The 14,590-nt window shown below is 36.7% G+C and overlaps 1 protein-coding gene across 3 annotated transcripts in view; it reads left to right on the top strand.

Moving 5' to 3' along the window:
• PGGT1B (protein geranylgeranyltransferase type I subunit beta) overlaps nt 1-12,768 on the top strand; it is a 57,347-nt gene extending 44,579 nt beyond the window's left edge. For all 3 annotated transcript variants that reach the window (XM_037167052.2, XM_037167053.2, XM_037167054.2), the window contains 3 exons: nt 66-250; nt 8,310-8,418; nt 11,487-12,768. In XM_037167052.2, coding sequence (XP_037022947.2) covers nt 66-250; nt 8,310-8,418; nt 11,487-11,668 — 476 coding nt within the window. In that variant the 3' untranslated portion in view covers nt 11,669-12,768. The remainder of the gene's footprint in view (nt 1-65; nt 251-8,309; nt 8,419-11,486) is intronic.
• Nucleotides 12,769-14,590: the final 1,822 nt, after the last annotated feature.

The raw sequence follows: 14,590 nt of genomic DNA, 5'->3' as shown, positions 1-14,590 counted from the left end.
TAACCATTTTATATCATTTTGCTAGGTGTCTGTTTCGAAGTATAATGTATGGTTTTGATTAATAGGAGGATCCACTTTTTGTGGCATTGCATCACTGTGTCTCATGGGGAAACTAGAAGAAGTTTTTTCAGAAAAGGAATTGAACAGGATAAAGAGATGGTGTATAATGAGGCAACAAAATGGTTATCATGGAAGACCAAATAAGCCTGTAGATACCTGTTACTCTTTTTGGGTGGGAGCAACTCTAAAGGTAAGAGAAATAATAAAAATTAGAAACCTATATTCTTTGTTAATATCAACTGTGTTTAATGGGTTTGGTATTGGTACTGTTCATCAAATAATTGTTAAGTTTAAGCTACTGCTTTTCTTGTTGCTCTGGCAAAGCTAGTATCTATATGATTTTTTGATAGAATCTGTTGTTACAGTACAGTTATCTGTTGTACTACTTGAAAATGTCCATTTTTATAAAATTCAGGTGGCCCAAAACCTAGTTAAGAAAGTAGGTGTAAGATCATAAAAAACTTGTTACTAAAACTGATCAGTAGTTCATTTAGAGCAAGGATCTGTCTGAACATAGCAGTAAAGATTTTATAGGAAGATATTCATCTTAAAAGATAAATTATGGGTCTGTTTTTTTAATCATTTAAGGTTTTCTATTTTTTATTAATTTATTTGTGTAAACCTTCTGAAATGTATTGGTTGATATGTTTATGCATTTTCCCCCATCTCTACTACATTCTGATTTACATAATTCCAAAAGGTTATTTAGCTACTGAATACCTACATGTTTTCTTTTTCTAAAAATTGCCTTCAACCTTAGAAAGCATCACCTAGTTCTGCATCCTGGAACCTATTCTGAATTCTAACAAAAGTCTATGTTCATCTTCTATAGTTTCCTAATTTTTTCTCTTAGACATAATTCATACACATGTTGAAATAAGTTTGGAAAACAGAATGATTTTAAATGAAGGCAAGAGCCTCCCTCTCTCCCGCAGTATTTTTAATTTTTTTTTTAATTATGGAAAATGTCAGTATATCGAGAAGTAGAAGGAATAGTATATAATGAATCCCTGTACATCCTAGAGCCAGCCTTCCTTCATCCACACTCGTATCCACTGCTCTCCCCTCCATTTATTATATTTTAAGGCAAATCCCAGATACTGCTTTTATATAATTTGGAAATGTTTCAGTATACTTGCTGAAGAAAAATACGTTTGTTTGTTTTTTGTGTTTTTTTTTAAAGAAATGCAGTATTATTGTCACATTTAAAAAATTAGCCATGAGCTTCTGACTTCTGGCCAAGATGGGCGTGTAGGTAAACACACTGTGCCTCCTTGCACAACCAGAAGTACAATAACAAATTTAAAAGCAAAAAACAACCAGAACTGACAGAAAATCAAACTGTAGGGAAATTCGACATCCAAGGAGTTAAAGAAGAAACATTCATCCAGACCAGTAGGAGGGGCGGAGATGGGCAGTGGGGCGGAGAGGACTTGCGGCAAGGCTGCAGCTAGAGGACCCAGCAAAGGGGTGGACTGAGGACGAGGTGGTCCCACATTTGTGTGCAGATAAACCAGGAGGGACAATTGGCGAGTGAGACAGACCACGCAACCCAGAATTCCAGTGTAGGGAAATAAAGCCTCAAAACCTCCGAGTGTAAAAACCTGTGGGGGCTGCAGCAGCAGGAGAAACTCTCAGACTCACAGGAGAGTTTGTTGGAGAGACCCACAGGGTCCTAGAATGTACACAAGCCAACCCAGGAATCGGCACCAGAGGGGCCCAATTTGATTGTGGGCAGTGGGGGAAGTGACTGAAATCCTGCAGAGAGTGGAACAAGTGGCATTGTTCCCTCTTGGATCCCTCCCCCAGAAACAGCCACAGTGCAGTGATGTGTGTTGCCCTGCCCTGGTGAATACCTAAGGCTCCACTTCTTACTATATAACAGGTGCACTGAGACAAAAAAAAAAAAAAAAAAAAATTGGACCAAATGAAAGGACAGATCAAAGCTCCAGAAAAAGCACAACTAAGCAATGAAGAGGTAGCCAACCTATCATGTGCACAGTTCAAAACTGGTAATCATGCCCGCTTCGGTAGCACATATACTAAAAAACACCGGTACTCAGGATGCTCACAGAATTGGTTGCATATGGTCACAAATTAGCAGAAAAAATGAAGGCACTGCTAAGTAAAATAAAGGAAAATGTATAGGGAAACAACAGTGACAGGAAGGAAACCAGGACTCAATAGTGTGGACCAGAAGGAAGAAAGAAACATCCAGTCAGAAAACAATGAAGAAACAATAATTCAAAAAAATGAGAAGAGGCTTAGGAACCTCCAGGACATCTTTAAACATTCCAGCATCTGAATCATAGGGGTCCCAGAAGGAGAAAGGAAGAGCAACAAATTGAAGCTTATTTAAACAAATAATGGAGAACTGCCCCAATCTGGCAAAAGGAAATAGAATTCCAGGAAGTCCAGGAAGCTCAGAGAGTCCCAAAGAAGTTGGAACCAAGGAGGAACACACCAAGGCACATCATAATTACACTACCGAAGATTAAAGAGAAAGAGAAAATCTGAAAAGTAGCAAGAGAAAAGGAGACAGTTATCCTCAAAGGAGTGCCCATAAGACTGTCAGCTGATTTCTCAAAAGAAACCTTGGAGGCAAGAAAGGGCTGGAAAGAAGTATTCCAAATCATCAAAAGCAAGGACCTACATCCAAAATTATGCTACCCAGTAGTTAAGATTACTTAACTACTTCTAAGTGTACAATTCATTGGCATTAATTACATTTGCAATGTTTTGTAACCATTACTTCTGTCTACACCCAGAAATTTTGCATCATCCTCAGTATAAGCACTGTACTCATTAAATAGTAACTCTCCATTCTTTCCTCCTTCCAACCCCTGGTAACTTCTGTCCTACTTTCTGTCTCTCTGAATTTGCCTATTCTAGGTGTGTCATACAAATGGGATTATATAATATGTGTTCTGTGTCTAGTTTATTTCACTTAGCATAAATGTTCTGAGAGTCTGTCCATGTTGTATCACATATCAAAATAATCATTCTTTTTTATGGCTGAGTAATATATTTTGTTTATGTATTTATCTATTGATAGACATTTGAATCATTTTCACCTTTTGGGTATTGTAGATAAGGTGGCTATATAGTCAGTAATACTGTAATATTTATATATGGCCTTAGGTGGGTACTTGACAAGTATGATCATTTTATAAAGTATATAAATGTCTAGTCACTGTGTTGTACATCTGGAACTAATATTATGTGTCAACTGTAATCAAAAAGTAAATTTAAACAAAGAAAAGGTGGCTTTGAACATTTAGGTACAAATTTCTATTCAAGTCCTTGCTTTCATTTCTTCTGGATGTTTACCTAGAAATGGAATTTCTGGATCATACAGTCAATTCATGTTTAACTTTTTGAGGAACCACCAAACTTTTTCCACAGCAGCTACATCATTTTACATTCTCACTAGCAGTGTACGTGGGTTCAAGTTTCTCTACAATTTCATGAACACTTGCATATTTTTTAATCAGGTGGTTTTCTTATTGCTGGGTTTTACACATTATTTATGTATTCTGGATATTGATTCTTTATCAAGATAAATGATTTGCAGATACTTTCTCCCATTTCTTGGTTATCTTTTTACTCTCTTGATAATGTCCTTTGATGCACAAAAGTTTTTTAGTATGATGAAGTCTAATTTACCTATTTTTTCTTTTGTTGCTTATACTCTTGGTTGTCATATCCATGAAATCATTGCCAAATCCAATGTCAAGCAGATTTACCACAATGCTTTCTTCTAACAGTTTTATAGGTATAGCTCTTGAGTTTAGGTCTTAAATCTATTTCAGTAAATTTTTATATATGGTATAAATAAGGGCCCAGCCTCATCATTTTACATGTGGACATTCAGCTTTTTCAATATCATTTGTTGAAAAGTTGACTTTTAGATCCTTCTGATGGGACCTTGATAATCTTTGACACTAAAGGCGACCACTTTTAAACCTTTTTTAAAAACTAATTCTTATTGATAACTTTATATAATATGTTAATTTCTTAACTCATCACCTTTAGACATTACCTTTGATTCCCAACTATGAAAAATGAAACAACCCTAGCTGGTATAGCTCAGTGTATTGAGCGTAGGTCTGCGAACCAGAGGATCGTGGTTCGATTCCCAGTCAGGGCACATGTCTGGGTTGCAGGCCAGTTTCCAGCAGGGGATGCACTAGAGGCAACCATACATTGGTGTTTCTCTCCCTCTCTCCTTCCCCTCTAAAGATAAATCTTTTAAAAAAATGAAAAATGAAAATTTAGCCTCCCTTTTTTCAGGGAGTTACAACTAGTTTTCTCAGGGTTGGGGGGAGATTGTTAGTTTTTTAGTTCTGAGCCTTTTCTCCTCTTTCACCTTATGATTTAGTCAGTTTGCCTTTACTTTTGTAATGTCAAATTCGGTAACATTGTGTTTTGTACAGTAATAATAAAATATTTTATGCTTAGCCTATAGGTTGACTCTAAAATTTAAAAACTAATAATCACTTAGTATGATTAGGTAAATATTGTTTTTTGCTGAACTAAGTATAGTGTTAAAATTGTTTCTTTTAGCCCTGGCTGGTGTAGCTCAGTAGATTGAGCACAGGCCTGCGAACCACACGATTGCGGTTCGATTCCCAGTCAGGGCACATGCCTGGGTTGTAGGCCAGTTCCCAGCAGGGGACTCATGGCAGGCAACCATACATTGATGTTTCTCTCCCTCTCTCCCCTTCCCCTCTAAAGATAAATAAATAAAATCTTTTTAAAAAATTGTTTCTTTTTATGTAATAATCCATGTGCCACTTGATGGAAAATATTTCCAACATCAGGATTCTAAAGATTCTTTCCATATATATTTTTTCAATTATATTTTATTGTTTATGCTACTGCAGTTGCCCACATTTTTTCCCCTTTGCCCCACTCCACTCAGCCTTTCTCCACTCTCAGGCAGTCCCTCAACCTTTGTTTATGTCCACTGGCCAAGCATATATGTCCCTTGGCTATAGTATTCCTTATGCTGTACTTTACAACCCCATGACTCTTCCATAGATACCAACTTGTACTTCAAAATCCCTTCACCTTTTTCACCCGTCCACCCAAACCCCATACCATCTGGCATCAAAACGTGCTCTGTGTCCGTGATTCTGTTTCTGTTCTGCTCACTCGTTTATTTTGTTCTGTAGGTGCAATTGTTGATAGGTATACAGGATCTGGCACAAATAATGCCCCTTTTTATTACAAAATCTTTTATTACAGAATCATATGCATGTAAGTCTGTAACATAATATCACACTCAAGCACGCCATACGACATTTTAGGTGAAATGCCTAAATTAAAACTATAAATTATTGCACCCATATTACTACCCTACCAGCCACACTCAAGTGGGTGTTACTTCTGCTGACCCAGTATATTTATTGCCATTTTATTGTTCATGTTTTCAATATTCTTCTTGAAGAAGACCCTTTAACATTTCATATAATATTGGTTTGGTGGTGATGAACTCCTATTTCTTTCTTTCTTTTTTTTTTTTTTTTTTTAGTCTGGGAAGCTTTTTATTTGTCCTTTAATTCTAAATGATAGCTGTACTGGGTAGAAATAGCCTTGGTTGTAGGTTCTTGCTTTCTGTCACATTGAATATTTCTTGCCAGTTTCTTCTAGTCTGCAGTTTCTTTTGAGAAATCAGCTGACAGTCGTATGGGAACTCCCCTGTCGGTAACTTAACTGCTTTTCTCTTGCTGCTTGTTAAGATTCTCTGTCTTTAACCTTTGGCCTTTTAATTATGATCTGTCTTGCTGTGAGCCTCTTTGGGTTCATCTTATTTGGAACTCTGTGCTTCCTGGATATGTATGTCTTCTTCCTTCACCAAATCAGGGAAATTTTGTCATAATTTTTTCAAGTAGGTTTCCAATTTCTTGCTGTCTCTCTTCTCTTTCCAGTACCCCCATGATGTGAAAGTTGTGGTGCTTGAAGTTGACCCATAGGCTCCTTACACTATCCTCATTTTCTTGAATTCTTTTATCTTCTTGTTCTGATTGGTTTTTATTTTTTGCCTCCCTATATTCCAATAGCTGATTTGATTCTTGGCTTCATCCACTCTTACGGTTGATTCCCTGTAAACTGTTCTTTATTACAATTAGTCTACCCTTCGTTTCTGACTGGATCTTTTTATGCTGTCGAGGGCCTCACTAAGTCCATTGAGCATCCTTATAATCAGTGTTTTGAACTCTGTATCTAGTAGGTTGCTTATCTCCATTTTGTTTAGTTCTTTTTATGGAGTTTTGATCTGTTCTTTCATTCGGGCCATGTTTCTTTGTCTCCTCATTTTGGCAGCCTCTCTGTGTTTGCTTTTATGTATTAAGTAGGGCTGCTACATCTCCCAGGCTCAGTAGAGTGGCCTAATGTAGTAGATGTCCTTTAGGGTCCTGTGTCACTGCCTCACTTATTACCCAAGCTGATTACTCAAGATGAGCCCACCATGTGGGCTGTGTACACCCTCTTCTTGTATTTGAACTTTGATTGCTCTTGGGAATCACATCCAAGGTCAGCCACTGCCTGTTTTGTATCCAGAGTCACAAAGTATAAGCTACAAAGCAGTCTGCAGATGGCTTCTACTTGTGCTGGGCTTGGAGGTGCACAGGTGAGGCCAAGCCATGAACCAAGGCCAGCTGCTAGTAGTGCCAGGCCTGGGGCATCTTAGAGGTGAAGCCAGGTGTTTCTTGGCATGGGCCACGACAAGCCATTTATATGGAAAAGCCACTGAAAACTGTTTGGACAGGCCTGAAAGTTGGCTGGGACCAGGACCCCCAGGAAATCTCCAGGGTTGGACAACAGTAATAGCCGGGTTAATAGAATCTCGAATATGGTGCCCACTTGCTCTGTGAGGGGAGGGCTCAGAAAAGGAACAATGGCCTCTGCCAGCATTTTCGTCTAGGAGAAAGCTGCCTCCCAGCTCTCACCCTGATGCCAGACAATTCAGGTCCTCCCCATATGTCTCTAATGCCTTTCAATCTGCTACCCTGCACTGGAGCTCAGAAGGGGTAAATAAGTCCATGTGAGGCCCATTTAAGAGGAATTGCCTGGGATTTCAGCAGTTTCTGTGTCACACAGCCTCAATCCCCACTGGTTTTTATAGCCAGAATTTATGGAGACTTTTTTCTTGGCACTGGAACCTGGATGGGGCTGGGACTCCATCACTCCTGAGATATCCCTCCTGATTCTTATCTGCTACACATTGGTATGGAATCAGCCCCTTCTGCATCTTTGCCCCTCCTAATAGTCTCTATGTGGTTTATCCTTTAATTCTGTATTTGTAGGAATTCCATATAGCTCAATTTCTGGTGGTACTGGATGATGGTTGTTCTACAGTTTAGTTTTAATTTTGATGTGGTTGTTTAAGAGGTAAACCATGTTTACCACACTGCCATCTTAACCAGAAGTTTTTCCATATATTCTATTAATTAAATTAAAATGAGTAAGTTTATTTCTTATTTGTACATAAGTTTTTTATTAGGGTTTTTTGTTTTGTTTTGTTTTGTTTTTTTAGTTTTGAAATATCTTCTGTGCCCCTCTGAGTCACTAACAAACTTTCAATGCTTTGTGTCTTAGAGAAATTTCTTGAACTCCCTTGCCTACCACTCACCATCCCCTTCTTTTTACATTTGAGTTAGCCTTCACTTTTTCTATTCAGTGGGATTTAAGAGAGAACAAATAATACATGTCCCAAATCTGTAAGCTGCACAGTTTTTATGCTAAAGTTATATCTGTGTCACCTTTTATTTTTCATAATTAAAGAACTACACATTGTTTTATTCTCAAACAGAACTGTCTCTAGCATCTGGTTAATAATTTTTGTTGCTCTTTTTTGAGATATTTTTAGTTCTGGCTGCTATGAGTTTGCAACTTACTTGCTCAGAAGCTTATCATAAGAGTTAAAATATGGATAGATAAAATTGTACTTTTTTAAATGACTGGAGAAGAAGTTGAACATATTGGGGAATAGCTGTGTCTCGAACCTAGCTAGAAGTGATACAAAGAGATTACATGGGCATGGTTCAAAAACAGTGAGTGGGTCAAGAAATCAGGACAGTAGATTTGATTGGATAATAAAAAAGATAATGTGCTCAAGTCACCAGGCGCTTACTCTGAGAGCCTTAGCTAGGAAAAAGCATATTTAAATGATACATATCAGAAAATTGAGCCCATGGTCAATATGAAAGTTTATGCCAGTAAATTTGTATATCATGTCATTTCAGCTTCTGAAAATTTTCCAATACACTAACTTTGAGAAAAATAGAAATTACATCTTATCAACTCAAGATCGCCTCGTAGGGGGATTTGCCAAGTGGCCAGATAGTCATCCAGGTAATTTGTTTTCTGTGTGAATCCAGAACAGTTTTTCGTCACATTAAATAATGTTTTTAAAAAGGTAAATTGTTAAGTTTATGGGACTTGGGGTATTGAAAGTATAGAGGAAGGGTTTGATTACAGGCTGCATACTCTAGTGTAAAACTGCCTGCTGAGTAACCCTGCAGATGCCATCTATAAGCCATTTACACTGTGCCTACCAACAGAACTCAGTATCTCCATGTCCTACCTGACCTCAAAACAGTCGTGGCACTGGACCCAAGTTCAAGCCCAGGATTCAGCAGAAGTCTTATCGTGTCTTCCTGCCGCTAGTCTAGTCCCCTCATAATGACACTTTGTGTGTGTGTCTGTATATGTGCTTAAATGAGAGGAGGGGGACCAAAGTTTTTTTCAGACTTTCAAAGGGATCTTTGATGAAAAAAAAAAAAAAGATTAAGAACCTCTAATCTAAACTCTTCTATTAGATCTATTTTAAAAAGTCAAACACTTTCACAGCGCTCATAGTCGGTTCTTTGGCGTGGCACACAAGGAGGCCCTCCTGGTATTTGGTTCCTCCCTCACCTCTAGCATCATTTCAGGCTACTGGCCCCCTCTCCCTTATGTTTTTACCTCCAGCAAAATGAATCTATTTATAGCTTCAAAAAACAGTGGAGAATTTAAAATAATTCAGAACACTGATATGTTTGATAAGCAAGTTGACAAATTATTACCTATAAATACATGGAATTATAGTCAAGGAATGATCAATTTTGTATAGCACAGTAGAATTGTGGGTCTTATTATTAGTCTAGAATTTCTTCAGGTCGTCTCCTGTCATAGAACTGCTGTGGTCAGAATTTGTACTTGAATCAGAATATAAATAGGGGCTCATGAAATCATATTTTTATACTTGAAATGAGCAAGAATATTTCTTTACATCCATACTTAATTTGTATTTTCATTCAAAATATTCTTTAGAAAAAATGTACAATGCTTTTAATTTCTAAAGTAAAATAATAAAGATTTTTGGTATGTACAACATATGACCATAGATATGTTAGAAAAGTGACTCAAGAAAATAATTATTTTGGTCTGCATGCCATTGTTCTCAGTCACTGCATGATACTATTTTAACAAATAATGGGAATAGGGAAATGACAGTCTCTTGGAAAGCATTTCTTATACAAGCATACTTAAAATACATTTTGAGTATTTACAGTAGCTTTTTTTAAAAGAAAATTCCTGAAGCTGTTTTCTTGGGAGCTCAGCTTCTAACTTTAACATTTGTGTTGTCACAAATGTTAAAGTTAGAAATGTTATAACACAAATGTTATACTTGGTTGTCATACTTTCTATGGGTATGTTACTATGTCTTCAGAGCCGTACACTACAGAGCATAGAAAATCTTTATATAAGTTGAACTCATGTTGATGGACCTGTTCCTAGAGCCTTTATTTATAAAAATAATTTTAACAAGTCTTTAAAATTAGCTGATTTTTGGTCCTAATAAGTCTAGCGGCATATTTGACACAGAGAGATTTTATATACTTTATAGAGGAAATAGTGGTTTTTATGGAAAAAAAAACATTCAACATGTAAAGTGCTTGAATACATTACCATTCACCGATAAGGAGTTTTGTTTTGTTTTTTAACTATTTGAGGTTTGAGGCAGTTAACTGCTGGTTCATTGGATTTTACAAAAATCTTTTTAAGAAAAATGTAAGTTAATTTTTACATTAACTGGAAAGTGTAAGGCCCTATTTTATGTTATTCTGGATGTATTTTAATTATCTTTCTACGGCATTCTTCTTCTACTGTATTTTATTTCTCTTTTCTACTGCAAAAGTTTCTTCACTTTTAGATAGTAAAATTTAATGTTGCTTTGTCTTTTATAACTTTAGAATAGCTACAAGGAGCATATAATAGTTCAGGGAAATTAAATTTGTATGTGTGATTTGAAAAAGGAAAATAAGCCAGAAGAAATCCAAGCATTCTTTGAAAAGACAAAGAAGGGCCTCCATTAGTGAAATAACTTTTTCACAAATAACACTGTGTAAGCACAACTATTGGTTTTCCTGTTTTGAAAAGTAAATGATACTAGTGTAAGTAGAAAACTTTTTCTTTAATTCTTTTGAAAAGTTTGACTTAGATGTTTTGAACTTTAATATTTAATAGCTCTTGAGGTCATAAATGATGGCCAGATCAAAAAAATAGAAAAATATTTTTTTACTGCTACAAAACCTGTATTTTGTAGTGTTCCTATAACTGTGGAAGAACACATAAGGCCCTTGGGCAAGCAACAGCCGTGTGATTTCAGTGGTCACTTGAATGGAAGAGGGTTGCTGACCCCTGAAGGACAGTAGTGAGGACAGTGTAGAAGAATTGTTATTCTATAAGCACTCACATTATTATAGCCAAGTAGAATGTAAGCTTGTTTTTGTTGTTAGGTCATATATTTTTGGAATGACTGATATCATCCTAAATTGGAAAGTTAAATATGGTACAGCATTCCAGAATAGATTGTTTTGCTTAACTGCCTTTCATGTAACACAATATTAGGATAGAATATAGCTTAGGAACTTTAAGAAATAAGGGTAAGGGTACTTTTACCAAGATTCAGCGGTTTGTTTCTTTTAGTTTTTAAGAAAAAATTTTTCCTTTTATGATAATAAAGTTAAACTCATTTCCATATTCTGTAGTAAGCAAATGAGAAAACCCACTAAAGTGAGTAGTCTTTTTTATTAGTGCTACTCTTCTTTTTTGTCCTTTAATCGCAAAGAATGTTGGGGTATCTCTTCTTCAGTTAGGAACTGAATGTTCATGTTATTGTCTGAATCAGTTATCAGACAATATTTGTCCTTTGTTAATGTTACTGTCTTCAATCAAATAACATCTGATTTTGATTACCTGGTTATTTAAAAATTAGTGTTTGAGACTTTGTGAAAGCAAATATGTCAAAAGTATATTTAGAATTTTTCTAAATTTATTTCTAATGTAGTGATGGGCTGATAGATATATAGCTAAAGTATTTTGTAGCATGTACAAATCAGAATGCCTATTGTGATTAAAAAATGGTTCATTTTCAGATGCTTTGCATGCATACTTTGGAATTTGTGGCCTGTCGTTGATGGAGGAACATGGAATTTGTAAAGTCCATCCTGCCCTGAATGTCAGCACACGGACCTCTGAACGCCTTCGTGATCTCCATCAGAGCTGGCGAGCCAAGGACTTGAAACAGTGCTCAGAGAATGTACACATCTCCTCATGACTGACTTTAGGTGGGGAGCGGGGGGATTTGTACCATAACTTAGCGCAAGGTTAAAAGCCATTGTATAACCAAGTGTGCTCTTTTTTTAAGAGTTAGAGTCTTACAATCAAATCTTGTGCTAATGTCACTTTGGGTATGGTCTTGAGCCAGTATTTGTAGTGGGTTTCAGGAAAATCTTTGAATTTTGAACTACAGTGGACTATCTTGTGGTTCTTAAGTGTTTATACTATATTTCTAAGAAGTTCTTTTGAGAAAAATTAACAGTATGTATGTAGGTTATCTTTTTTAAAACTTCCTTACAAATTGTATTATATTGTAAAATGGATGCAAATCTTCAAAATAAGTTTACAGTTCATGTAGCATTGATAATCTTTGGGTGGATAATTAGTGATCATTTTGAAAGCTTGAGCACTGATGCTAGAAAATTGCTTTAATCATTAAATATCTGGGATTATTCTTTGAAAACAAATGATCCTATAATTTTTAAAAAGAATGACTTAATTTGTTTTATTCTTAAGTGTGTGCCAGTTAAACTTGTATGGCCTACTTAATGAAGTTTAACTTCATAGCAAGAATGAACAGGCTTAACTAATACAGTTGTTTTCTAAAGGGAGATTGTTTTAAGAAGACTATTATGTAACTGAGTGGAAAGTAATTTAACTGTATGTGAAAGTGAATGGAAAAGTTTTGTGTTGTGCAGGTCATTTATTTAGATGTTGCTGGGCTGAATAACAGTTACTTTTGATTTTAATCTCAAATTATTAGTTGCTTTCTTTATGGGTAGAAAACAGTATTATCTGGAAGGAAAGATGTTTAGTGGTTTTGTTTATTTTTCTGAGATGTGTGGTATTATAAATTATACTTGTACTTTTATAACTGAGTTATTTTTAGCCACTTAGATTATTTTTTTTGTTTGTTGACCCATTTTAGCTGCTCTGATGTCAACTAATGATTTTCTAATTTTTTTCAACTTAAATAAGTAAAAATTTAATTAAAAAGCAGGACACTCAAGTAAATTTAATGGTTTAGCTCCATACATGGTCACTTATATTTTTATATTTCAGGTAAGTGGGAAGCATTAAAGACTGGGGTTTTACTTATGTTCTTTTGTTTTCTTCATTCTGTGAGCTTGCTATAAGTACAGGTGAGGTAGTATAAAAAGTCATCCTGTTAGTAATCAGTTTATCAGCAAGTCACATCAGTCACTATTGCTTGGTGCTGTTCAAAGATATGAAACTAGTGCTGAAATGGAGAAGGAAAATGCTTCACTAAAGGAGCTGGGTTTTAAGTTACGATCTTGGTGATGATAAACGTTGAATTATGTGTTCTCCAAGTATCAGCATGAAAACTAAATTACTAATATCACTGTTTAGGTATGGTAATATTTAACATTTTATTTTCATCTCTTTTCTAAATTGGAGAAAAAAATAACCTTAAATAATGGTCCTTCCCAAACAAAGGGATAACTACTTCATACTTGGAGAAAGAATTCGTTTTAAACCTCAGGTTGCCAGTCATTTTTTAAATTAATCTTTATTGTATTTTTTCCATTACCATTTAGTCTCCTTATACCTCTTTACCCCAGCAGTCTCCACACTGTTGTCCATGTCTGTGAGTCCTTTTTCCTTTTTGTTCAGTCCCTCCACCTCCAACCTCCCCACCACCAGCTCTTGTCCTGTTTCCCATCTATGGATCTGTCCCCATTTTCCTTGTTAGTTTATTTCCTTCACCAAATTAGGGAAATTTTTACTATTTTTGTCAGATAGATTTCTGGTTTCTTGCTTTTTCTCTTCTCCTCCTGGCACCCCATATGAGGCAAATGTTGGACCTCTTAAAGTTGTCCCAGAGACTATTTATAATTCTCATTTGGGGAGGATTTTTTCTTTTTATTGTTGTGCATGGTTGTTTTTTGCTTCCTTATGTTCCAAATTACTGATTTTGTTCTCAGCTTCGTCCATTCTACTGTTGTTTCCCTCTAAATTGTTCTTTATTTCAATTAGTTTATCCTTTGTTTTTGACTGGGTTTTTTTTTTTTATGCTACAGAGGTCCTCATAAGTAGCATGCTTAAGTTCCTTGAGCGTCCTTATAAACTGTAGTGAACTCTGCATCTGATAGATTGCTTATCTCCATTTCATTTAGCTCTTTTTCTGGCGTTTTTATCTGTTCTTTCATTTGGACCATGTTTCTTTGTCTCCTCATTTTGGCAGCCTCCCTGTGTTTGTTTCTATGTATTAGGTAGAGCTGCTTTGATTCCGTGTCTTGGTATTGTGGCCTAATACAGTAGGTGTCTTGTAGCATCCAAAGGCACAGCTTCTGCTGTCACCCAAGCTAGGGACATGAGGTGTGCCCTTTGTGTGGGCAGAGCAAACCTTCCTCTTGTAGTTGAGCTTTGGTTGCTGTTGGCAGATCAATGGGAGGGATTTTACCCAGGCCAGTCAGCTGCAGACTGGTTGTGACCACTGACCACCAACCACTGCCCTCCGTGGAGGATCAGCTGTATGGGGGCAGGGTGGTGGTGCCCTGACGTGGTCTGTGGCTATGCACTGGGTAGGCAGGCTCTGGGGTTTCCCTGGTGGTACAGGCCAAGGTCAGATCTCAATTTGTGTTTGGCCCCAGGCACCTTGCCTGAGTTACAAAGCAATCTGAGGTAGCTGCTACTTATGCTGGGTTTGGAGATTCCCAGGTGAGGCCAAGCTGTGTCTCTAATCTGACTGAAAGGATTAGAGGCTTCTTTTAATAGGATTTAGGTGCCAAGAAGAGCCATTCTTAAGAAAAAGCAGCTTGGGTGGGCAGGTAAGTTGGGTGGGGTGGAGGGAGGCTCAAGGGACCTCTAGGGCAGGTCACACAGTGTTAGCCAGGTTGATGGAGTGTCAGATACGGCAACAGTCTACTGCTCTGGCGGGGGAGAGCTCAGCAAAGGG

The sequence above is a fragment of the Artibeus jamaicensis genome, unplaced genomic scaffold (genome assembly GCF_021234435.1).
Source record: "Artibeus jamaicensis isolate MK-2021 breed Jamaican fruit bat unplaced genomic scaffold, CSHL_Jam_final contig_402, whole genome shotgun sequence".
Taxonomy (NCBI): domain Eukaryota; kingdom Metazoa; phylum Chordata; class Mammalia; order Chiroptera; family Phyllostomidae; genus Artibeus; species Artibeus jamaicensis.
Note: the sequence above shows the minus strand (reverse complement) of the source record. Positions and strands in the feature narration are given on the sequence as shown.